The 26987-nt window shown below is 35.0% G+C and overlaps 1 protein-coding gene across 4 annotated transcripts in view; it reads right to left on the reverse strand.

The window, feature by feature from the left end:
- Positions 1-26987, reverse strand: part of RUNDC3B (RUN domain containing 3B) — a gene marked incomplete at its 5' end in the record, with an annotated part of 155298 nt that overhangs the window by 61247 nt on the left and 67064 nt on the right. For 2 of the 4 annotated variants that reach the window (XM_082661583.1, XM_082661581.1), the window contains 5 exons: positions 539-619; positions 3015-3104; positions 13840-13925; positions 20849-20982; positions 26838-26888. In XM_082661583.1, the coding sequence (XP_082517709.1) occupies positions 539-619; positions 3015-3104; positions 13840-13925; positions 20849-20982; positions 26838-26888 (442 nt within the window). The remainder of the gene's footprint in view (positions 1-538; positions 620-3014; positions 3105-13839; positions 13926-20848; positions 20983-26837; positions 26889-26987) is intronic. The other 2 variants (XM_082661582.1, XM_082661580.1) reach the window with 1 other exon arrangement.

Genomic DNA, 26987 nt, shown 5'->3' on the forward strand with positions numbered 1-26987 from the left:
TCTGATTAATTTTCAATGCTGATGAGATTATGGAAAATCTGTAACTCTCACAAAATACTGGTAGCAGGATAAATTGATACAACTCTAAGAACAGACTTTAAGAGCCACAAAATTTTTCACTGTACTTACCTGAATAACTCTATAAATGCACAACAGAAACAAAAGGAAAATTTATTTGCACAAAAATGTTCATTATTCTTTTCATTATAATGGAGATAAATGAAAAACAATTTAAATAATGAATTATAGTTTTGTAATCTCAATGGACTATTACAGAGCTATTAAAGTTATTATATTGACTACAGCAGTAGAAATACACGCTGTTTTTTAAAAACTATATTTACACTGGGATTACAATTATGTAAAAACTATATATTTATATATACACTAAAAACACAACTGGAGTTTATATTTTTGAATGATCTCTGATACTGAAATAAATGTTTTATAAAAAGTAGTTTTAATCAGATGAATATATTGCACAAGACATTCAATTATAAATTAAGATTTCAATAACATATTTCAAAATGTCAAATACCTTTGGGTAAACTTCAAATATGGTGTATAGTCTATTACAGCAGGAAAGTTGCCATCTAATCCTTCTCCCTTCAGGCAGAAGCTAAGACAATAGACAGTAAATATATTAATACATTAAAATTTAAATCAAAGTGTTATAAACAATCTCTTGTTAGAGACATTTGTTTCATCAAATTGCAGGTGAATTTCTTATTTGTAATTTAAATGTGACTTGTTATAAACACCTCATAAAGATATTCTACCTTCCATATCAATAACAAAAGCTTGTATGAGTTAATAACACTGTTACATAAATATATCATGCAAAAGTAAAATTTACTGAGAAATCTGTTCAAACATTATTTATTTCATACTATCCTCATCTTTACTAAATTCTTAAGACATCGCTAGAGAATTTTCAGATGAAGCCTTGTTGTTCACATTTACAAATTCTCAGGTGATACTTAATATCTCCTAAAAAGAAAATCTCCTAATTAGAAAAAAATTCATGGGGCTTCCCTGGTGGCACAGTGGTTGAGAGCCCGCCTGCCAATTCAGGGGACGTGGGTTTGAGTCCTGGTCCGGGAAGATTCCACATGCCACGGAGCAGCTGGGCCCGTGCGCCACAGCTGCTTAGCCTGAGCTCTGGAGCCCGCAAGCCACAACTACCGAGCCCGCCTGCTACAACTACTGAAGCCCGCGCACCTAGAGCCCGTGCTCTGCAACAAGAGAAGCCACCTCAATGAGAAGCCCGTGCATTGCAAGGAAGAATAGCCCCCGCTAGCCTCAACTTGAGAAAGCCCACAAGTGGCAACGAAGACCCAGTGCAGCCAAAAATAAATAAATACAATTAATTAATTAAAAAAAAAAGAAAAAAATTCATATATGAACCACTACCTTCTGGTTTCTTTGGGAAATGTGCCTGTTGAAATACTTGTTCTAATATGTTAATATCAAGGGTGCAGTATGTATTTTTCCAGAATTGACTAAGGAAAGAATCAAAGTGGCAACATTTTACATGGGTTTTCCTTCATTTATAGAAACATTACTAATGCATCTTTAAGACACTTTCTCTCTATACATTATCAGTGGGTTACAATAAGCCAAGAGTTTAGATTCTTAACCCAGGTTTTTTTTTCCCAACCAAAAACTAAATGAAGTTGTAAAGTATTTGGACAGAGCCAGCAACATGCCATGTAAAAAGTTAACACCCTTAGAGGGATCATAAAGACAACCTTCAAAACTGCATCTATCACATTCATCATAAAGAATTAAGCTAATTAACCCAATCCCACTTATCAAATTTTAAATAGAGGAAAGTTACACTTACAAAGTGAAAAGTATTTTGAAAAAGAAGTGAGTTACTAGAAAAAGTTAACCTCAGTGAAACTGGGTAGCATTATTTTTTAGTTCAAAAAATGAACTAAAAATGAAAACTAGATTTTCATTTAAGTTTTATACTTATTTGTTAACATTCTTGTGATATATTTTAAGTGATATATTTAAGTGATATATTTAATGATATATTTAAGTGATATATTTCAATAAAAATATAGGGCTTCCCTGGTGGCGCAGTGATTGAGAGTCCACCTGCCGATGCGGGGTACATGGGTTCGTGCCCTGGTCCGGTAGGATCCCACATGCTGCGGAGCAGCTGGGCCCGTGGGCCATGGCTGCTGAGCCTGCGCGTCCAGAGCCTGTGCTCCGCAACGGGAGAGGCCACAGCAGTGAGAGGCCCGCATACCACACACACACACACACACACACAAAATATATATATATGTGTATATATATACACATATATATATATACATATAATACTTCCTTCATTCTCATGTTTCAGTTCTTATTCTAGACAAACCTTTTACTTTTAGTACAATGTAAAATCTTAGATCAATTAAAGAAATGCAAAAGGATGCTGCCATCAACCTAAAAAGAACTTACAATGTCCATTTTTAGTACTTGTAATCTTATTCTGAAATCAATTCATCTTGTTGATAATAAAAGCAAATATTAACAAAATTTTTAATATTTTAGATACAAAACAAGAAACATAACATACCTAAGATAGCCTGTCAATATCCTCTTTATCTCACCACATGAGACAATGAAAATCTTTCTGGATTTGAATCTTCTTTTAGTGTATTTCTTTTTCATTTTAAAGCAGTAGTTGAAAAATACTAAGAGATGAGATCCAAAACCTTCCTTCAGTGCTACCAGAGCGCATGACTTCTCTGCTTGGCAGGATGTGGTCCAAGCTTTCTTTTTACCCAAACTAGAGAGCAAGGTTGTCAGTTCATTCCCTAAGTTTGAGACAGCCTCTTTTTTGAGAGCAAACCTATTTAGAAAACTGATCTCATTCGAAAGGGAACAACATAAATCAAATCAATATCCAACAGTGTGCTTTACTTAGAAAACTGAAAGAAAAGAATCATAAGTGGAAACTATTATGAGGTAGAATCACTTTAAGTCATAATGCATATAGTTAGATGAAATACCTGAAATCAATAGCATTGAGTCCAAGCAGCATGCCAGCAAGCATATTTGCTTCCTCACCCAAGACAATTGCTCCATCTTCATAAAATCTCCTAAAAAATGACATGGGTGAACACATAAATATTAAAAACGGACTGAAGTTTCATCTACAGAAATCACTTAGAGCCCAAGCTCAAGTAGAAAGAACTAAATTTTATTTAATTTGTCACAACAAGAACAAACTTGGATCACTCAAGTCTTGCAGATACTTAGGAAAAAAAGCTGCCACTGTAACAAAGAAAATCATTTTAAGTGCTTATACCTCTCTTAAAAAGAATCCCCAAAGTGACTCATTCAAGGGGTCTACAGTGTCTAGCATTTTTCTCTAAGAGTGAAGCAATATAAATGTCAACTGAAAGGTGGTAAATTCACACTCATTTATACTGGTCTATTTTCAATACTAGGTAGATTATTATTCTATACATAGAACAAACACAAACACACATTCTGTTTTTCTGTAATTCCAAAGGTTATTAACTAAATTAAGAACTAGGAAGGTGTGATTAATAGTAATTTATGATAACCTTTAACACTACAATACTAATAGGGCAGATGGGCTAGCAAGGTGGCTGCCTATGAAAAAAAAGTATTCATCATATCTTTGACAAAAAGTGAATATGAATCTATTTTGCTAATTCCTTGAAAGCTTTGTTTTGATCAATGTTAATTTTTAAAATACTAAAGTTTTATTTTAAAATATTTAAAATAAATATTTTGAAAAAAATATTATTTAATATGGGCTTAAGGTATTTTTCCACAAAAGAATGTAAGATCATTGAATTTATTTCTTTTTAAGAATAATAGTATGCAAAAACTAGTTTATGTCCAGTAACAGGGATAATTAAATTATTATAACTATTTATATTACACATAGTCAACACCACTCTGTAACACCCCACTAACTAAAAGGAAAGTTTCTTATTAAAGGAAATTTGTCTTGCTCTTTTCCATATTCATGAGTTTATAAAGGCTGCATGTAAAGTTTATAATACTAGCATCAATACTGAAACAGTCCACAGTTTACCAAATACTTTTACAATCATACTATTTAATAATTGCAAAGCCCATGAAGTAAATGCTGAAGGAATTGTCATTCATTTCAAATTCACCACCAAGTAGTGAGTCAGGTTAAAACAATTTGCCCAAGCTTATGTGGATAAACTTATCAAGGAGGAAAACCAATCCTTCTTACTTTAAGTTCTGCATATTTTCTATTAAACCATAATACTTCTTTTAAAACAAAAATATTTAAAGAGAATTTAACCTCTGTTACGGACCTTAAGGAATTTTACATGAATAAAAAGTACAAAGAAAAATAAAAGACTCTTTACCCTCTGACAGATGTAAGGCTGCCAACAAACATGGTGGGAAGACTAGCTTGGATTAGATGTTTTCTGTTTCCTTGGAAATATGGGAATTGTTTTCATTCATTTACATAAAAGGAGAAAAACTAAAAGTTCCAGCCTAACAAAGATTAGTAAAATAAATGGAAGTAATTTCTACATATTCAACTGAGGTGTTCCACAAAAAGGTAATCTAAGATATATAGATTTGTCTAAAAGATATTTAGACAAATCTATATATCTGAGATCTTGTCTCTGCCCCAATGGCTAAATCGGCCGTTGACTGAATATTTTATCAACTCCTGGAAGAACTATGATTCCAGTGGTTCTAGACCACCACATTCTATGGGACACAGGTGTTTGTTCTGGCTTTTGACACTGGCAATCACCCATTATTCCTAGTACTTCCCTATATAAGAAAAGGTATACTTTTATTTGCTACCTTGAGCCCACCATGTTTTAAAGTACATTCTAGGAGTCAGATCAAAACTATTCTTGCTTGTTTCCTAATGTTAATATTATATTAGGAACTAATGAAAAATACCTGAAACAAAAACTAACTGGTTTTTAGAAAAAATTTTAAGCCTAAAGGTCATTTATGTGTGTGTATATCATATTGTTTTACTGAGGTTTTTTGGCTTTTGTTTTACTACTGATTTTTTTAAGCTAACCTATATAAGTGAAGTGCTTGCTATACGTGAAATCAATAATTCCACTCAAATAAAACCAAGCATGAAGCATAATGCTGCAAAGACCTGATTTAATTTAACAGTTTTCACTGCAACAGAGGGGAAGGGAGGAAAAATGGAAGAGGAAAGGCTAGTTAAGAGAATTGTCCATTGTATGCTGAACTTTTCATTATTAGTCCTGGTTAAAAAAACAAAAAATTTTCAGTAAATGTACTTCTAACTTTGAGATAACAAATTTTTAAAATAACAATATTTAAAAGAATACTAAGTGATCTGCAAAAGATTATATTTCTATCATTTAATCAAAGAATTAATCAGAGACAACACACTCATTCATGTATATTAGAGAGGTAGAAGCTATTAGGAAAAATTTATTTTATATTCCCTTAATCAAACCAACATATCAATAATTTTGACTGAAAATCTGATTCTTGTTATCAATATTTTCAAAGACTTCTAAAGACTGTAAGCTTTCAATTTCTTCATTTTATCTCATAGAAAAATTGGAACATTAATAAAGTTTGCTTATATAATCAAGATTATGTAACCAATGAGCCAAGAGCAAAGCCTAAGATGACTAATCCAATAATAGTAACGTATATACTAAAAAAATTCCCTTTTTTGTTGAAAATATTTTTTGTTCTAAAGAAAATATTTTTATGAGCAGGATCTAACCAAAAGAGCATACTGACTTGCAAAAATGTATTATAAATATTGAAAGTACCAAGGTGAAAAATATATTAAATACTTCTGTTTAAAGATTTATATAGTAGACTATATCTTTAAAGAAGTTTTGTATTTTAGAAGCAAAGGAAAACTGTGAGCAACTATTTGATATTACTGTGGTCTGGAAGAAAAGCTCCCACTTTCTATTAGGTATACTCTTTCCAATTATTTGTATGTTGACTAGAAATATATTAGAAACTAGAAAAAGTATTTAAAATAATACCCTAATAATAATAATACTCTTTTTATTAACACATATAATTTAATTTTAGTTGAAATATGTGTCTATAATGCCATCCTTAGTGTTCATTCTGAAAGACTATTTTAAGGCCTTTCAGGTACTTCAATAACAAATATCCTTTGGGTGGGATCCAAAGTGAACAACCAGAATAGATGATGTTGATATTGCACAATATCATGCTTCAAAATTTCTTTTTTTGAGTCATAAGTTATTCCACACACTAAAAGTGCAATATTAAAATATGAGAAAGCTTATCTTATAAACCAAAGAAATTTCTTTATCAACATCTTGTTCTCTTCCCCAGTTTAGCCCTTACATAAGAAACTTGAAGGGAGGAGATAAAGAAGATTCTCCCTCATGACATACAAAACAAATTACAGCATTATAAAGAAATGTTCTATTCTAAGTCAAATGGAATCAGGATGAAAAACTGGCCAAAAAATAAATCTCCAAAAGGTCTTGCTAAGAATGTGAGATTCTTTAATTATTTTTATCAATAAATACATAATATAGCAAGAACTGTGCTATATCCTATAGATAAAATGGTGAACAAGGTAAACATGACCCCTCTTTATGGAGCTTATAGTCTAGGGGAGAGGACAGGCTGAAAAAAGATAATCAGAGATGGTAAGTAGTATAAAGTAAATAAATAAGTTGTTGAGGTAGAGAAAAAATAAAGGAGAACCCAACTTTGAAGAAAGTCATTAGGAAAGACATTCTCAAGTGTTTAGTCTGAGACCTTAGGCCCAGAGAAGTTTGATCACCCAGGGCTCTGTAGGCCACATAACATTAACAATAATTGTAAACATTTACTGAGTGCCAGGCACAGTTACAAGTGCTTTACATGAATTATCTTGCTTAACTTTACCACCAAATACTATGCCATGGAGGGAGTAAGCAATTTACCCAAGATTCCACAGCCAGAAAGTGGCGAATCCAGGGTCTGACTCCAGGGAATGTATTTGCAGAGCCTGCTGGCTAAAGTAATGAGAAACCATTTCAATGTTTAAAGTGGGAATTGACAGGATCCCTTTTACTTTTAAGACTGGCTGGAAGCTGGGTGGCTACTGGGAGGGGGCAAACTGGAATCTCAGTTGGGAAGACAATAGGGGAGTATAAGCAAGAGATGAGAAAGGTATGCATTACACTTGCAGCCATGGCGATAAAGGTAAATGGGTAGATTCGAGATAAATTTTGGAGATAGGATGGAAAAGAGTTGCTACTGGAGCGACTGGAAAGAATGAAGGAGAGGGGCTTCCCTGGTGGCGCAGTGCAGGGGACACCTGCCAATGCAGGGGACAGGGGTTCGAGCCCCGGTCCGGGAAGATCCCACATGCTGTGGAGCAACTAAGCCCGTGCGCCACAACGGCTGAGCCTGCGAGCCACAGCTACTGAGCCTGCGCGCCTAGAGCCCATGTTCCACAACAAGAGAAGCACCGCGATAAGAAGCCCGCGTACTGCAACGAAGAGTAGCCCCCACTCGCCGCAACTAGAGAAAGCCCACATGCAGCAACGAAGACCCAATGAAGCCAGAATAAAATAAATTTATATTTAAAAAAATGAAGGAGAAAGAGGAATCAAACATGAATTTCAGATTCTGACTTCGTCAGCCATGTAAGTAGGGCAGCGAAACCATTTGCCAAGAAGTGGGTCAACGGGGTTGTAGGATGGGGTGGGGCACGGAATCAAGAAATCTGAACTATCTAGCTAGAGGTTTAAATGTGGTGCCGCCACCATACAGCAGGTATGGTGGTAAAGTTGGTAAATGTGGTGCCGCCACCATACAGCTGGTAAAGTTCCAGGGAGATGGATGAAATTCTGAGAAGAGTAGACAACAGAGGACTGAGCCCAGAGAATACTGACACTAAGAAGCTGTGAAGAGTAAAAGAAGCCTGAGGAAGGGCAACTACAGAGGGAGAAAGAAAAACCAGGGAATGCTATATAAGTTAAAAGCAGAGAGGTTTTTCAAGAAAGAGGAAGTTTTCAACTATTTTAGCTGTACAAGGAAGTACAATGTGGACAGAGAAATGTCCATTACGTCTGGGTAGCTTGTGGATTATTGGTATTCTTTTAAAATTATCCTTGGTGGAGTGGTGAGAGGCAGAAGCTGTACGAGAATAAAGAGCGACTCTCAGGTAAGGAGATGAAAGTGTGTATAAAGATTTTTGAGAAGTCTGGTGATGAAGCAGAACGTGGAAATGAGCAGTATGAGAGGGAAATGCAGGTTCAAGGGAGAAGTTTTTGCTGTTAAGGTAGGAGATACCAGTATATGCTTCTACGTGGGTGGGAATGATCCAGCAATGGGAAAGAGATTGAGGATGAGGAAAGAGAGAGGTGATAACTAAAGGAAGAACTGAATGGGGATAGGATCTAGAAGAAAGCAGCCTCTGACAGGAGACACATTCCATCACAACAAAAATGATTGTCTTGGGCTTCCCTGGTGGCGCAGTGGTTGAGAGTCCGCCTGCCGATGCAGGGGACACGGGTTCGTGCCCCGGTCCGGGAAGATCCCACATGCCGTGGAGCGGCTGGGCCCGTGAGCCATGGCCGCTGGGCCTGCGCATCCAGAGCCTGTGCTCTGCAACGGGAGAGGCCACGGCAGTGAGAGGCCCGCGTACCGCAAAAAAAAAAAAAAAAAAAAAAAAAAAGATTGTCTTGATTGTTAATATGATTGTTGTCTTCAGTCTTGACTCCTTGGGCTTTTCATCGGCTGTGGCGAGGTCCAGATCCTCCTCAGCTACCACTTCACAAATGAGGTACTGGGTCCCACAGAACAAGCACATAAGCAAGCACCAGGAGAGCAGCAGCAGCAGCTTTTCATTCCTTTTTATGGCTGAATAATATTCCACCGCATGGAATGGACATTTTGCTTACCCCTTCATCAGTTGATGGATATTCGGGTTCTCTCGCCTTTTTGGCTCTTATGGATTATGCTGCTGTGAACATCTGTGTACATGTTTTTTTTGTGAACACATGGTTTTAATTCTCTTGGATATCTGTATCTATTTATCTAGGATTCATGTGCTGGGACATATAGTAACTCTACGTTTAACTTTATGAGGAATTGCCAGGCTGTTTTTCAAAGTGGTTGCATCATTTTACTTTCCCACAATCAATGTATAATTGTTGCAATGTTTCCACATCCTTGCCAACACTTGTTATTATATATTCTTTTTTTTTTTTTTTTTTGTGGTATGCGGGCCTCTCACTGCCGTGGCCTCTCCCGTTGCGGAGCACAGGCTCCGGACGCGCAGGCCCAGCAGCCATGGCTCACGGGCCCAGCCGCTCCACGGCATGTGGGATCCTCCCGGACCGGGGCACGAACCCGTGTCCCCTGCATCGGCAGGCGGACTCTCAACCACTGTGCCACCAGGGAAGCCCATATATGTTCTTTTGATCATAGCCATCCTAGCAGGTGCGCAGCGGTATCTTGCAGTTTAGATTTGCATTTCCCTGATGCCTACTGATGTTACACATCTTCCATGTGTTTCTTGGTCATTTGTGTACCTTCTTTGGAAAAATGTCTATTCAGATTCTTTGCCCATTTTAAAATTTAGAAATATTTTATTACTGAGTTGTAAGACTTCTTCATATATATTTCACAATCAAGTCTCTTATCAGATATAGGCTTTGCAAATATTTTCTCCAGTTCTGTGGATTGTTTTTTCACTTTCTTGAAGATATTCTTCAAAGCGATAAGCTTTACATTTTGATTCTGTCCAATTTATCTATTTTCCTTTTGCTGCTTGGGTGTTTAGTAACATGTCTAAGAAACTACTATCTAATCCCAGGTCATGCAGATTTACATCTATGTTCTCTTCTAAGAGCTTTACTTTTAGGTCTGAGCCATTTTGAGTTAACTTTATATGTGCTGTGTGGCAGCAGTCCACAAGCACATTTTAATCACGTGTATTTTTTTCATCTTAATAATGTAAAACTTTCAAACATTCAAATTCCTAAAGACCTTCTTAGTTTTTGAAAGGTGTGGTAATTTATCACTACCCCATCTGCTCTCCTATCCTTTAGAAAAGTGTTTATCCATTCCTTTTTCTTCCCCCTTTGTGACAGCTGAGTAATTCTGAAGTTTTACTTTATACGTTCCTCTTCTCTTACTCCTACTATCATATCGAGAAGATTAACGTTTTTTGAACACTACTTTTGTCATCATAAATGAAGTACTGTGGTGCAACTGCAAGGTAATAAACAGGATTCCACACAGTAGTTTTTTCTCTACTTTATATTTTCCACAGTTGTTACTTCAAAATCTTACCAGAATATTTTCGATCTGGTTTCAAATGTCACATTTGTATTCTTTAGCTTAACTTTTCTAATTATTTTTCAGGCCACAGGTGAGGAGAAAGTAAAACTTTGAGCAAATTATTCAGTTTCTACCTTACTTTATCTCTAGGTTTTCCCAGTAACCTACCAAAATAATTCCTTTTTTTTTTCCCGCTTGGATTCTCTTCTTGAGTCTGCCAACTTCCCACCTCTGGCTCTTTCCCAACAACACCCCAATCCGTAAACCGTGAAACTCTTCAAGGATTTTTTCAATTGCTCACCAAGATATCCTCCACCGTAGCAAAAAGATCACATGAATTTCTCTAATACTTTGGAGCGATCGTCACGTACGTCAGAAGATTTATCGTAGTTGTGCTCCCCACAGTTCCTCTACCCAATCCTTATCCTTGGATTTTCACTGATCAGTACTTTCAAGCTGCCTGTCTTAGCTCATGTAGCTCCTCCTTCTGTACTGGGGTAAACACTTGTATCACCATTTTAAAAGACCTCATTACTCTCTATCTGTGAAGAGTAGAACAAGAAGAAATCACTTGATTCAGATACTCTCAAGACTCCTAAAGAATTAGAGATCATTTCTCATTGTTCTACAAGCGCTTATGTCAGGGAGCATCCAGACAAAAGGTAAGGAATAACTCTTCTTTCTAAAAGTACGCTTGTTATTTTACAAACGTAATCTTCCAAATACATATGTTTTCGCTATGGGTTCACAATCAAATTTATTTATAATTAAGTTTCTCTGGTTTGATTTCAGTTAATAAAAAATAAGTACTGTAAATAGTTAAAAAAAAAGACTTCGTCTTTTGGCAACTGCCTTTTTTTAGTTAACTTTTAGGATGAGAGTTCTGAAGTAACTACTTACTTCATTTCTTGATAATTACAGAGCCATCATAGTCACATTTAAATACTGTGTGTGTATCTGTGTATATAAATATGATGTATTTCTGTGCGTGTATAAACATATACTAAGCCATGTTTCTATTTGAGTAATATATGTTTATATATTGTTACAAGAATATTTTTACTTCATGAACTTTTTACAGCTGAATCACTTCCTTTTTTCAAAAAAAACCCAGCTGATACCTAAAAACAAGGCAAAAAGGATTTCCCTTAAAAAATTTAAGCTACTCACTCTAAAAATAGTCTATTCAAGTACTATTTCTACCCCACCCAATTGTGTAAACTAAGAAACAAGACTAACAACTTGGAGAGATTTTTTTTTTCTTAAATTTATTTATTTATTTTTGGCTACACTGGGTCTTCGTTGATGCACGCGGGCTTCCTCTAGTTGCGGCGAGTGGGGGCTACTCTTCGTTGCGGTACGTGGCCTTCTCATTGCAGTGGCTTCTCTTGTTGCGGAGCACGGGCTCTAGGCATGTGGGCTTCAGTAGTTGTGGCACATGGGCTCAGTAGTTGTGGCTCGCGTGCTCCAGAGAGCAGGCTCAGTAGTTGTGGCACATGGGCTTAGTTGCTCTGCGGCATGTGGGATCTTCCTGGACCAGGGCTTGAACCCGTGTCCCCTGCATTGGCAGGTGGATTCTTAACCACTGCACCACCAGGGAAACCCTAGAGAGATTATTAATGCTTTAATTTCTATTTAGAAAAGACTATCTTGTTATTGTACACGAGATAATTATGGTATAAACTTGGTTTTGATTTCATTAATTTAGGATTTTTAGGTTTGATCTATGAGATTCTGATACTACTTTTATTTTTGAAGCCTTATTATCTTCAATATTTATTATCTTCCATAATTAAACGTATTTACTAGTGATGATAAGTAAAACAAATGTTTCATTGCATAAGACTTATTTCAAATGTCTAAGAGTTTATCATCATCTCACTGTCTATCTTTAGAAATATCTCAAGAGTATCATACTGCTTTAAAAGAATTCAATAAGCATATATCAGATTTACTTTATGCAAATGCTTCTTGGAGTTAGAAGTCTTTATATCCTGGTCAAATTTATAATGATAATTTTTTCTTTGTATCTTCCAAATAAAAAATTTATTGTTTTATTACCTAAAAACATAAAGACACCTAAGTAAAGATATTGTAATCTATATTAGCTAGTTAGCTAAAAGAATGTGTCATAATAAAGGCCCAGATTTTCTCAAAATCCAAAATGTCAAATATGGCATCAGGACATGAACTTAAGATTCCAGATACATGATTTCTGTATATATATTCCTTATTTTCTGTCAAAACTGGTTTACAGACACTCTCTTCTTTAAGAAATACAATTAACGAGGTAGCAATAAGTATGGTAATTTAGAAGTGTCTAAGGCAGTGCTGTCTGATAGAACTTTCTGCTATGAAGCACTGTTCTATATCTGTGCTGTCCAATTTGGCTGCCATTAACCACAGAAGGCCAGTGAACACCTAAAATGTGATAAAGCAACTGAAGAACTGAATCAGTAATTTTACTTTTTTAAAAAATAAATTAATTTATTTTATTTATTTATTTTTGGTTGTGCTGGGTCTTTGTTACTGCGTGTGGGCTTTCTCTAGTTGCGGCGAGTGGGGGCTACTCTTCATTGCGGTGCGCGGGCTTCTCACTGAGGTGGCTTCTCTTGTTGCGGAGCATGGGCTCTAGGTGCACGGGCTTCAGTAGTTGTGGCACGTGGGCTCTACAGTGCAGGCTCAGTAGTTGTGGCCCACAGGCTTCACTGCTCCGCGGCATGTGGGATCTTCCTGGATCAGGGCTCAAAACCGTGTCCCCTGCGTTGGCAGGTGGATTCTTAACCACTGCGTCACCAGGGAACCCAGTAATTTTACTTAATTTCAATTTTAATTTACACAGTGGCATGTGGTTAGTGGTGACTGTATTGAATAGTACATATCTAGGATATTGAAAATATTGAATATTTTCATTTACAAATACTACTGAAATGGAAAAAAAATGGTTTCTTTAACAAAAGCTATAAATATAGATTAGCAGACCACAGCTGAGTAGGAATGACTGTTGTCCTAATATGAACCTTTTCTTGACCATCATAAAAAATTAATAAAGTCCTGTTTTGCACAATGTACCATCTTACAACCCAAGAAGAACACTGGTATAGACTGCCCTAAAAAGACAATTGAGCAACCATTAATTATATTATATAAGAATTAAAGAAATAAATATTGTGGTGTGGAAAGAGAAAGAATGCTATAGGAATTTCACAGATTTTTCTCCAAATTGGTTAGAAAAAAGTCTGTGGAGAAAATGAAACTTCACGTGTTGAAAAAGTAAGAATCAGAAATTGTTCAGAAAAAAGATATTCCAGGCAGAATGTGAGGCCTGAAAAGATAAACCAAGGTAAGATGTATGTTTAGTTGAGAAACTGCATTTTCCTGAGAAGACAGTGGATTTATCTGAGAAGTACAAAAAGGAGGAAATAAAATAGGCAAGGACTTTAAAAACAAATGCGTCTTCATCTATTCTTACTGCTAAGTCTTCTGGTAAATCTTTTAAATATATATTGAAAATTAAAAGGACTTTTAAACCTGGTTGTTTTGAAGTCTCTCAGAGCTGTAGAGATGTATTCAGATAAATGTTTTTCCATGAGTGCTACTCTGATCCAGGCTCTACCCTAAAAGGAAGAAGAAAGAATCAAACATGAAAAAAAAAATTAGAAGTTAAAATATATTTTGCCTGCTATGTCATAAAAATATAAACATTTTAATATGCAAAGAATAACTCAAAATATGCATTTGATAAAGACTAAAAAATAAGTAGATAAGATGAGGTAAATTTTAATTATATATAGTATATACTTTGTTCTCTGAAGGTGCAGGGTAGATCATGTCAGATTAACTTTCTAGCATCTGAAGGGACATAACCATTAATATTGACTTAACTTGGGTTACAGACTTCTTGTGAATTATAGAAGGAAATCACAAGACATATCTCTTTACTTCAATGCCCAAATCAACATGCCAATTAAAATGAGCCCCCTTATAAAACATGAAGAAAAGAGTCCGTTCTCATTAATAATCACCTTCACACCACTTGTTTAGTCTTTCCAGAGGAACGTTTCAGACAACCAAATTTCATTATTTATCATGCATCCAAATCATGAGTTACTGAATTTGGTGCCTCCAGAGCATATTCTAAAGACTATTACCGAAAATTTAAACCAGAAAAAACAAACGCACAACAAAAGCACCCAGAAGCATACTCTAGAACAAAATCAGAGAAAACACACAATTCTAACAAAATATGAAAAATTTAATTTTACTTTTGAAAAGAGGTAACATCATTCAATAGTTGGGACTAGCCAGTTTTGTTATAATCCAAAGCATTTCTTCTGGATTCTTTGTTTAGAATGAAAGACTATAAAGATTATATTTTTTAGTGGGAATTTTATAATTCAATTACTTTCCTTTTCACTCAACCCTTTCACACATCTCCAGAAAATCTATGAAGATTAACTATATAGAAATTCAAAACACTGCAATGGCAGCTAAGAATAAAGGTGTCGCTGACCAATATATATGATGGTCGACTACCAGTATAGAAAAAGAAGCACTGAAATGTCTATAGTTGTAGAAGTGTCTACAACTCTAGTGAATTCACCAAAACTGTCGGACAGAAGGATGAAAACGGAGTTAATCGAGACGTGGAAAAACCTAGCAGGCTAGGACTTCCCTGGTGGTGCAGTGGTTAAGAAGCCGCCTGCCAATGCAGGGGACACAGGTTTGAGCCCTGGTCCGAGAAGATCCCACATGCCGCAGAGCAACTAAGCCCGTGTGCCACAACTACTGAGCCTGTGCTCTAGAGCCCGCGAGCCACAACTACTGAGCCCGTGCGCCTAGAGCCTGTGCTCCACAATGAGAAGCCACCGCAACGAGAAGCCCACGCAACGCAACAAAGAGTAGCCCCCGCTCGCCACAACTAGAGAAAGCCCACGCACAGCAACAAAGACCCAATGCAGCCAAAAAAAAATTACAATAAATTAAAAAAAAAAAAACAACCTAGCAGGCTACAAGCAGCAGTATTGTTGGGAAATAAAGAAATGATACGGGTGTGATTAGTATGCCAGTCAGTTTGCCCACCTTTTTTAACCTAAAAATCCCTTAGCTTGCCCTGTGCTCAGTCCATTGTTTCTGCTGAGTCAGCCCAGGGAAACCTACAGTTAGTTGTAGCAGATTGGAACAGAGGAAGGAAGAGGCAAGCATGAGCTCCCAGTCTCAAGTTTCTTAAAATTTCATCTAAAAGACACAGAGACTAGTAGTAGTGGCTTGAATCAAAAAGCTACATTCTAAAACAGAAGCGGGAAAAGCTGCTCTCCAGAGAAAGTTAGACACAGGAGACTGTGCTATTGTTAAGATAAGAAATATGGGGGAAAGTCCTGCTTCCTGATTTATTAATTTCAATCCACACAGAACTGGGCTGCACCTAGTTTCCTGTCCTTAGATGTTTGTAGAATTCTTTGTTATATTGTCATAATAAATGGTGCTGATTTTAACAGTTTCTTTTCTTTCAACAAAAGAAACAGAAGATATAAAGCTTGTTGGGGCCATAAAGGGGGAAAAGCTGAAAATTAGGTTTAAGATTTTAGACTTTATCAGATAATGGTGAACCACTGAAGGTTGCTGTTATTGTTTGGGAGACATAAATATTTGTTTGTTTGCCACTAAAGGTTTTTCCAAAAAATAAACGTAGTCAACACTTCTTAAGAATGTAATTAATACATGCTTACCTCTGTTTTAAGAGCGTTTTACACATTAAGATATTTAATCCTCACAAGAACTGTGTGTGAGTCAGGTTACAATACTATCCCTACTTTACTATATGAAGAAACAAAAAATAGACACAACTGGAAGACAGGAAACTCATGCCACCAAACCAACCAACCTAATTGAACTAATACCCATACACTCTACCTTCCCTCCTATTTCAGGGGATGAACTGTAATCATTTAAGATAGTAAAAAGACAAATCACAGAGTGGACAAAAATACTTGCATTATATGTATCTGACAAAAGAATCTCATTTGTAGAATGCCAAAAATTCTTACAAATCCATAAGAAAAAGATAACTCAATTTAAAAATGAGCTGCAAGGGGAAGATTTTAAATTATAGCATCAATTTCTTTAGTAGACATCAGAATATTCAGAGGCTTTCTTCCTTTTTGTGTTAGCTTTGTAAGTGACAGTTTTCAAATAATCTGCCCATTTCATTTAAATTTTTTAATTTATAGGTGTGAAGTTATTCATAATATTTTCTTTTAGGATTTTTAATGTCTGTAGGGTCGATGGGTTTTACCTCTTCTTCATTACTGATACTGGTAATTTATAATCTCTCTTTTTCTTTTCTTTCTTGAGTAGCCTTGCTAGAAACTTAACAGTTATATTAATCTTTTTAAAAACACCAACTGGGACTTCCCTGATGGCACAGTGGTTAAGAATCCACCTGCCAATGCAGGGGGTACGGGTTTGATCCCTGGTCCAGGAAGATTCCACATGCCACGGAACAGCTAAGCCCGTGTGCCACAACTACTGAGCCTGCGCTTTAGAGCCTGTGAGCCACAACTACTGAGCCCGCCTGCCACAAGTACTGAAGCTTACGCACCTAGAGCCCGTGCTCTGCAACAAGAGAAGCCAACGCCACGAGAAGCCTGCGCACCACAATGAAGAGAAGCCCCTGCTGGCCGAAACTAGAGAAAGCCAGCACACAGCAACGTAGACCCAACGCAGCCAAAAATAAATTAATTAATTAGTTAAAAAAACCAAAAAACACCAACTTTTGGTTTTGTTGATATGCTTCTAGTGTACATTTGTTTCAATTTAATTGAATTTTTGCTCTTCATTATTTCTTTCCTTCTACTTTGGGTTTATTACTTTTTTTTAAGCTTCTTGAGATGAAAGCTTTGATCACTGATTTTTCAGCCTTTCTTTAAAAAAAATACATAAAAGCCTATTTAAGCCTATCTATTCTCCTCTAAGCATAATTTTTTATATATTTTCATTATCATTACTTACCAAATATTTTTCAATTTCATGTGTAATTTCTTCTTTCATCCATGAGTTATTTAGAAATTCTTCTCAAATTCAACTTATATAAGCATTTTCTAGTTATCTTTTTATTATTGATTCTACTGTGGTTAGAGAACATACTTATATTTCAATCCTCTGAAATTCATTGAGGTGAATTACAACTTAGCAAACGACCGATTTTTGTACAAGTTCTATAAGAATGAATATCCTGTAGCTTCCTATTTGGATTTTCTTATATACTCCAGTTCTCTAGTATTCTTAATCTTTATTCTTTATTTATATCATAATTACTTAAAAGTTCATTATCTGCATCTCCCATAGGTCTGTTTCAATTGTCTTTTTTATATTTCTTAGTTTTATTCATTCAATCTTGTTTCCGTATATACCTGGTGATTTCTGATTAAATAATGGACACTGTGGAGGAAAATTTGTAGCAACTCTAGTGCTACCTTTCTCTAGAGTAGATTTGCTTTTCTTCTGGTAGACAGACAGTGTACTTGAAAATCACCTTGTACCACTTAAGGACACCGCTTTTAGGTCTTTTGAAGGCTAGTCTTCATCTGAATTCCCCTTACTCCCAAGGTATAGCCTTTCTGGGGTCACAAATAAAAGCCTGGAGTGTTTACAGGGCCCCTCCAATTTGTGTCACTTCCAGGTTTGGGGCCATCACACTAAAGAACTAGGGATAGGAAAAGTCGAGTGGTAGTTAAAAGAGGAGGTAGATTTGTGAATCAGTAATAGAAAATGAACATAAAAATGACCTCTCTGCAATACTATATCTTATTGCAAAGTTCTAGTATTTGGTAATTCTGGTGTATCTGTGATTAACACCCTCTCTCTGTCTCTGCCTCTTTCAGTAGAAAATTTGGCTAACCAGCCTCTGGGACAAAGCACTGACAAGGCCAGCTTCTGAACAAGGAAAAAGTAAACAAGAAGATGAGACCAGGAATAACTAGGAAGGATTAGGGACATAAGTCATAAGAATGTATTAAAGACTACACTCACAGTTCTGTCATGGTATAGGTGCTCAATAAAAATTTATCAGGTGGAAGGATGCATGGATGTAAATGGTTGATGTGAGTAGTATATTCAGAAATTGGTCTAATATGTTAAATTTATATCATAGAAGGAACAAGGGATAAGGTTGCTTATCCTAACAAGGATGGGGGGGCAGTATAGGGGTAGGAGAGTGGAAGGTACAAACTACTGGGTGTAAGACAGGCTACAAGGATGCACTATACAGCATAGGGAATAGAGCCAATATTTTGTAATAACTGTAAATGGAAAGTAACCTTTAAAAATTATATTAAAGAAAGTAAAAATAAATTGTTTTAAAATTTAGGTACTTGGTCCATGTTTTACAAAATATTTAATTTCAATATATGTGTCAATTTTGCTAACCAAAAATTTTCCATAAGAAAAAAAATCTTTCTAAATAAAAATGGATACAGGAACAATAAACTTAGAAACTACACTGTTGAAAGATGATTGTTATACATTTGTGTATTATACAGACATGTAATTTATTAGGTTATGATTGTCAAATAATGAATTGAATTAAATTATGTCGACTTAAAACTATCTAATATTTTCAACCTTTATTTTCTACTTCATTTTTATTTCATTCTGTAATTCTTAAGTGTCAAAAATGGTAAGGAAAGTTATTATGACAAACCAATAAAAATAAATAAACTACTATACTAAAGCTAACATACCTTATGTCACCAGCTCAGACCTTTACAATCTTAAAAATTTTGAGGACTCCAAAGGGTTTTTACATAGGTTATATCTATCCATATTCACTGCACTACAAGTCAAAACTGGAAACTTTAAAAATATATAGTTATTAAAAAAATAATGAACTCATTATATGTTAACACTGAAAACCATATTTTTATGAAAAAATAACTATCTTTCCCTAAAAAAAATATTAGAGAGAAGAGACCTCTGTTTTACATTTTTACAAATCTCTTTAATGTATGGCTTAATAAAAGAGAACTAGATATCTGCTTCAGCATTCTATCTGTTGCAATGGGTCGTTCTGGTTGAAGCATGTGAAGAAAAATCTACCCTCACACAGATACATAATTGGAAAAAGGAATCATTTAATAGCCTTTTCAGATAATTGTGGATGATATTCTCCTTTGGTTCTAATCGAAACTCAGTAAGTGATAATTTCTTAAAGGTTAATTGCAACATGGACTCTATAACCATATCAATGAATGTTTCATACTGTATTACATTCTTACACTTTGAATGGATATTTTACCCATGCATGATTTTATTATTCCACACATCAGACGCAAGAGGGAAGAGATATGGGAACATATGTATATGTATAACTGATTCACTTTGTCATAAAGCAGAAACTAACACACCATTGTGAAGCAGTTATACTCCAATAAAGATGTTAAAAAAATAAAAAATATAAGTTATGCAGGTCTACAAAATACTGACACATTCCATTAAATAATATATATTTTTGTTAATATCAACATCAGTGTTATTAGAAAAGCATTTAAGTACTAGGAAGTTATCGAGTTAAGATGGTGAATACACTACAAGTTTTCCAAAATTCTAATTTTTACTGGAAAGCTTTCATTTTACCATTGGCAACAAATACTCTCAAGCTGTTTTTCTTGAAGGAACAGGTTTACGTCGTTCATCTTTACTTATGAAATGTCTACAAAATGCCTACGTCTAAAAAGGCTATAGTTTGAATGTTTTTCTTTCAAGTAAAAATAGTATTACATGACAAAAGTGTCTAGTTCAGTTAACAATTCAAACTACTGCATGAGTACGTTTCCTTGAGACAACCATCACATGTCAATACGCTGTATACATACTTCCCATTTTGTCACTCAAGATATTAAAAAGACAGCTTCTCAAAGCTTGAGATTTAATTAAATTAATAATGTTTACTTCACCATCATGGACATTAAGTGAAACTGGTTTTTGTTTTTGTTTTTAAGACTGCATGTATGGTGAGGAAGAACTCAATGACTACTAGTATAGTTTCATGCTACTGTTTTAATTTATGCTAAGGCACCAGTTAATTTTACCCACCATTGCTTCTGCATAAGCAGTGCAAGTATCAACCCGGTGCAAAAGGCAAGTAACAATTTGGTACTATGTGAAAATAGTTTTGACATTATGGACTGCCAGCGCAGGACACTAAGAGTCACTGATTTAGGTAATTCAAGAAATGTAGAAACTTCATAGACTAGGAAATATTTTACTGTGCTTCTCAAAAAAGAAATTCATAGTTACTAGCTTCATACCTTCCTGCTATTTATAAGGCAACAGTGAAGATTCAAGAGCATTCTAAAATAACTACATGCTACTAAAAATAAAAAATGAAACAAGCCTCTGAAAGATGTTAAATTTGGTCAAGTGCTTAATTCCAACAAAGAAAAGAAAGCTTTTATATAGCAAAGAGCTCAAAATTTTCTATTTGGGTCAAAATTGTTTAGGATTAGATTACACATACTGCACATTATTATTTATGCCTTACCTTAGCTCTAGAGGAACTGACATTTTCCATATTTTCAATGCTGCAGATACAGTTCTGTGAAACTTTCCGGCAAGCCACTCTGATATAGTCCCAGAAGCTACGAGGACTTTCATAACCAAACCAGGTTACTTGACCTTCAGGAGACAAATTGTAATACAAAATAAAACTAGACTAGAAATTCAAAACTCAAGAATAAAACTCTGAGAAATAAATGTCAGTAGAGTGTGCGATTGTGGAAAGGGCACCTGGGGTCAAAAAGCCTTAAGTCTGGTCCCGTTCTACCTTTACCTAGTTGTGTTACTTTGGGCAATTTATTTAATGTATCTGGATCATAGTTTTCTCAACAATAAAATTAAATTAAATGAAGTAAAAAGGGTCTAGACACTAAAAAATCTCTTATAGGTTAATATCCTGTTATTCTAACACAGTCTTTCAGAGAGCACACAGGTATGCCTCTTTGTGGTTCTAGTTAAGCGTTAATTTAAACTTCACCAGTTGCATCCTGAAGCTTCCTCTTCTTGGAAAAACAAAAAACTTAAAAGGCAACACTTTTTCTCCTCTTCAGAGGGATACTTCAAAGAAATGAAACAATGTGTGGTCTGTAAGTACCTATAATCAGTGAGACTCCTACATTCACTAATCATCCCCACCCATTCACCACCATTCTACCAAACCTTCATCTAACTGTCATTCATCTGCTCTCTTCTAGTCACCAACCTGTGAGAAGTCCTTCAGGCATTTACTATTCTAATCTTCCAGATTTGGGTAATTATGTATTGTTCAAGAACAAATGTTCTTTTGTGTGTATCTTATATTAGTATTAATATTTCTATGCAGGACTTTGAGTAGTGGGTCCAGGGGAACAATTTTTTACTCTGAATATTTTTAAATGGGACATGAGAGACATCTTAATATTTCTTCAGGTGTCTGGAATAATTATTCTTACCTAGGGAAGTTGTTCAATCTTAATGAAGAAAGATTAGCTTTTATATTTTAAAATCTCTGCTTCTTTGTTTTCAGTTAATATTTATCTCAATCTTCTTTTCCCCAGTAACACGTTCTCTCTAAGCAACATCAAAAAGAGTTAAAGTGTTCTCGTCCACAAGCAGCATTTTAGGAACAACGTCTGAAATATTTGAGTGGTGTCCAACCAGGGCAGCCCATAAGAATGACTGGGCTTCTTTTAAAAAGTTCTCATGTCTGGGCTCCACCCAAACTAAATAATCAGAATCTTTGGGGGTGACACACTGGTATTTGGGGGCCTACACACTGGTATTTTTTAAAAGATCCCCCTGGTATTTCTAATAGTATGGTTACTCAACCAACAGAAAGCTCACATATCATGATAGGTAACCCCTATTCATCATGGAGGACATTTCCAAGGGCTCCTCTTCTGGTAAGCCACGTGTGATCTCTGCAGTAAGTTACTCCTCTCTATGTGCTGGCATATCACCCTGAGCTTACTTACCCTTATAATTATCTGCTTACTTGATTGTCTCACATATTAGGTGGTAAGATCACTAAGGCAAGGACTGTATCTTATTTGTCCTCAATTCTATCTCCAGCACTTAACACAGTGCTTGGCTCATAGTGGGCATTTAATAAATATTTACTAAACAAATCGACTGGTTAATCAGCACAAAACAAAATCTTAATTGCAATGCATATAGAAATTTGAATTTAAAAAATCTAATTAGTATCTTTTTACAGAAACAGCTCAGTGACAACCTGGTATCAAGATGTCTGCATGCTAGATTACAGACATCAAATATTCTGGACAAATACATTTAGCTTTGTCTACAAATAACTAAAAATACAAAAGCATCTAGAAATCTTTACTCAAACATCTATATAACTCAAATGTCTCCTTAAAAATTAAATCTTACTACCAAAAAATACAAATCTATAGGAATGTTTATAATCTTCCTTCTTTTTCTCAATCTCTCCCCATCACTTTTCTTTGCCCCCTCTCTTCTTTAGTTAAAAAAAGTTCCTAGAACAGGATCTCAGTATAGTCTGTCTTTGGGGCAATTTTCATGTTGTCAATTTGTTAGCCATTTGGAGAGGAAACAAGATGCCTAATGGTAAGAATATGAGCTTCTGAGCCTGGTGGGCCAGAATTATATCACTTTCTAGACATGCAATCTTAAGCAAATGACTTAACTTCACTCTACCAATCTGAGTTTCTTCTATAAATTGACAATAATGGTGGTATCTACATGATAATACTGCTGTGAGGATTAAATAATGTATGTGCAGCAATTAGTATACAGCCTAATACAAATATTAACAATGATTACTACTGTTATTACTATTATCATACAAATAGTCAAGAGACCCAAGGTCCCTTTGCATTCCAAAGTGGGAATGAGATGCACAGTGAAGTTTTTCCCATTACTTGCTTAGAATCTAGAAAAATCTTTAAAATTTACTCCCTAATCCAACCTTTTACCATATCAACCATTCTAAATTTACCTCTCTAAAATCTAGTCTTGTCTAATTTTCCTTGGCTTCTATTAATTGGGATTGTCCCGCAATTTAAAAATGAGGAATAGCTACCACACTTCCCTCAAGAAATGGAGTACCATACACTGCCAGGGACCTCAAAAGGAGAGTCACAAGATTTCTCTGGTGACTTTATTTTAAATCTTCTCATGAGTTTGGCATGACTGAGGAAATTAATTTATGAGACGTTTCAAAGTAGAGCTGTTGAAAACCAAAAGAATATAACAGAGCCCCCTTTTGGAGGAGAGGAAACAAAGATATTGAGAAACTAAAAGTCTAGGCTTAGGTTAAACAGAAAAGGAATGGGCGCTAAATCCTTCGGATTCCTACTATGTGTAGGATATGCTGTCTACAAGACGTTCACCCAAGAGACAATGACAAGATTTCCTAGCTAACGAACTGAGAAACTAAACAATTAACAAAATGACATGTTGCCATGACTTGCAGGGCCTTAAGTATACCAGTAGTATCTTCCCAACACTGCTACCTACTCAACAAACTAGATGAGAGGATGACTTGGCTTGATTCTGCCTTCCTTTCTCTTTCATGTGCATCATTTCCAAAATGAAGTTTTTAAATCAAGACCCTGAATTTTTCACATTCAGAAGGATGTGGGTTAAGAGTCCCTTGTTAGAACCTCCAAATGAACTCTCATGTAAATTGTCCATGTATCCTAGGGTTTTATTTAAATAATTAAATAATTTCTGCATCTATGAAAAAGGTTGAAGTTAATTAAAAATAATGGAAGTGTTCAATTGGTTATTTGAGATATTATTACTTGAACATCACTTTTACTTAAACACAGATTAACTGCTAGCAAAAGATGTACTTGGGCTATTAGTCTGTAACCAGTATTCAACAAGAAAATTAAAAAACAAAGCTACAGGGTGATCATGCCTTTAAAAATAATTATTGAGGTAATAAATAACCACTCCAAAGATATTCTCATTTCCTTTAAAAAGAACCAGAAAAGCAAATCACATAGCAAGAAGCTAACTAGCCTACATTTTGAAGAAATTTTATTCAGGAGAAGAATTATGCTGTCACTAACAATTCTCTTTTTAACGTTGCTGACAAGTGTAAGTGTATAAAGTGCTTTCAATTTTATATGTTTTTAGTAGTTGACTTTTTACCAAAGACAAAGTTAAACAAGCTTTTCAAAACTTATTCCCAACCCATCAATCCAACTCTAATGCATTTTAGGCACAGAAATAAATGATGAAAGTTTGCTAGACTAAAAGATCTGCTACTAACCAGCTACGTGATGTCTTTCCCACTAAACTGCCTCATTTTCAGCAACTTAAAATGGCCTGTGATCTCTAAGATCCAATGTTATTCTAAAATTACTCTTCTTTATTTAACTTAGACACCTAACTTAATATTACTTTAGATACCTACCTTAATATTTTTAAGGTATCTAACTTAAATAATATAGTCACATCATGCAATATACTCGTGTTTTGCTTTTATCTTATTTTATGGCAAGATGAGACCTTCTAAAAACAAGAACTAAACTTTCCAAAGTGGTTCTCTATTTAGTAGTGGCTAATGACACATCATCGTTTGATAATATAAAATATAAATGAATCTGTTAAGTGACTTCCTTTCTCCACCCTTTGTATTAGTACTTCGCTATGTAAAGAGCCAATGTAAGACTGGTCTCACAAGCTTAAGTTTTGTTAGTGCTACAATATATCACCTAGATGATAACAACAAAGACTATTACCTTGGAGCTGCTATTCATCTAGACAAGCAATAAAATACAGTCCCATTTTAATTTTAATAAGCTACTCTGATATTGCAAAAGTTTCAGATACTTAAAGGAAACTGGTTACTTATGGATTTATTGTTGCCAATATATTAATATTTCAGTACTTAATTTTTCACTGTAAATTTTATAGCAGCAATCCTAAATTTCTTACTGCTAACTTATGAAAATTAGTTTAATATTTTCTACTATCTTTTTACTGAATAGAGAAAATTCCCATGTCAACAAAAGGTCAGAATCTTTTCCTTTTAAAAAGTACTACTTTAGTTGAAGCTTATATTTATCAGACAACCCAGGTTTGAAAGTAAAATTACGACCTTGATTAATTTTCTAGATAAAGTCTCATGTTAATGTTTTTAAAAAAAGAACAAATTTAAACACTTTAAAAAAACCCTTTAATTACACTTTCAGCTGATCTGAAGAAGTCTGAGTCTAGATTAGATACTCAACTGTACTTAATACAGCTAGCTCACTACGTTACTTACAAGGTGCCTCAAGTAAATCATTTAGCAACTATGAATCACAGTCACTAATCTATAAAATGTAATTACTACGCTTTGGTACTGACAATTAATGTCTTGTTCACTGGTAAGGAATTGATCACAAACAAACATCTAAAGTATGTATCTACACCATAAAAATTAGTCAATTCTTAATCTTCCAAAACAAAAAAATATTAAGATAACCAGGTTCACCAAAAATCTGAAAACTGAATTTTACTTCATAGGCTTTTTTATCCAGGTAATTTTACCATCTTTCCAAGCAGAGTTCAAAGGTTTTGTTTTTTTCTTCCACCAGCATTTTTTAACATAAAGCTTAGAATACCAGTAGACTGAATTAGAGTACCGAGGGCTGACGTCCACACAGAGAGCCACGCATAAACGTGTAGCCCTGAAGAAATCAAGAATAATGTGTTTCAGTAGTGATTAAGGTTATACATAGGGGACATTAAATTGTTTAAAGGATTGTTTGTGGGGATCAGGATTGAGGAAATGAGAAGACATTTGTTTTCTACTTTCTACCTTTCTTATTATAAGTAATCTTTAAAAATAATAACTATGTATTTCTTTTCTAAGTGAAAAATATAATAAAAGGCTAGGTCATTAGCACAGAGGCCTAGCAGTGCTTTGCATACAACAGGAACTCAATAAAAAAGTTTTGAGTAAGTGAATAAAGGCATATATTCTACCTGGAAGAAAGGAAACTAAGAAATATACTTCCACTAGTGGTTCAAGAACAGTGAAACAGTTACTGTTGACAGTGCCCACGTATGTTTTACTGAGTAACTCTGGAAATTCACACAGCTTCCCTGAGACCCAGTTTGCATGTAATACAAATATTACTACACAGCACTTATAAAACTGAGAAAATAACCAATAAGTCTTATATTATAATAAAATATAAATAACACAGAGATGCATGATTAATAAAATTGTGCTTAAAACCATGAAACTTAATAGAAATATAGAGGGGTCATGTAGGAGAAGGAGAGCAAATGGATTATTATATTGTGTGGATTCACAAAAAGCTTTTGATTTAAAAATTAGCATAAAGCATAGTTCTGCCCTCTGGATTAACAAAAACAAAAATAGAAAGCTTTGCAAAACCCATGCAATGTACTAAGAAAGATCACTTAACTGATACAGCCCTCCCCAGTAAGTCAATTCCATGCTGCCGTGCAGCTCAGTGGCAGGAGGCATCACCAGCATAGAGTACCTTGAAGAGGTATTTGGAGATGAGCCAGCCATCGGCAACTTTGGGAAATCTCTTTAAAAAAAATAAACAACAACAACACACAGATATTTAAGAAACCTGACATCAAGTTTACAATAGCAAACTGAACGGCCCCAATAAGATGGCTACACA

The sequence above is a fragment of the Grampus griseus genome (assembly GCF_964374135.1).
Source record: "Grampus griseus genome assembly, chromosome: 9".
In the NCBI taxonomy this organism is placed as follows: domain Eukaryota; kingdom Metazoa; phylum Chordata; class Mammalia; order Artiodactyla; family Delphinidae; genus Grampus; species Grampus griseus.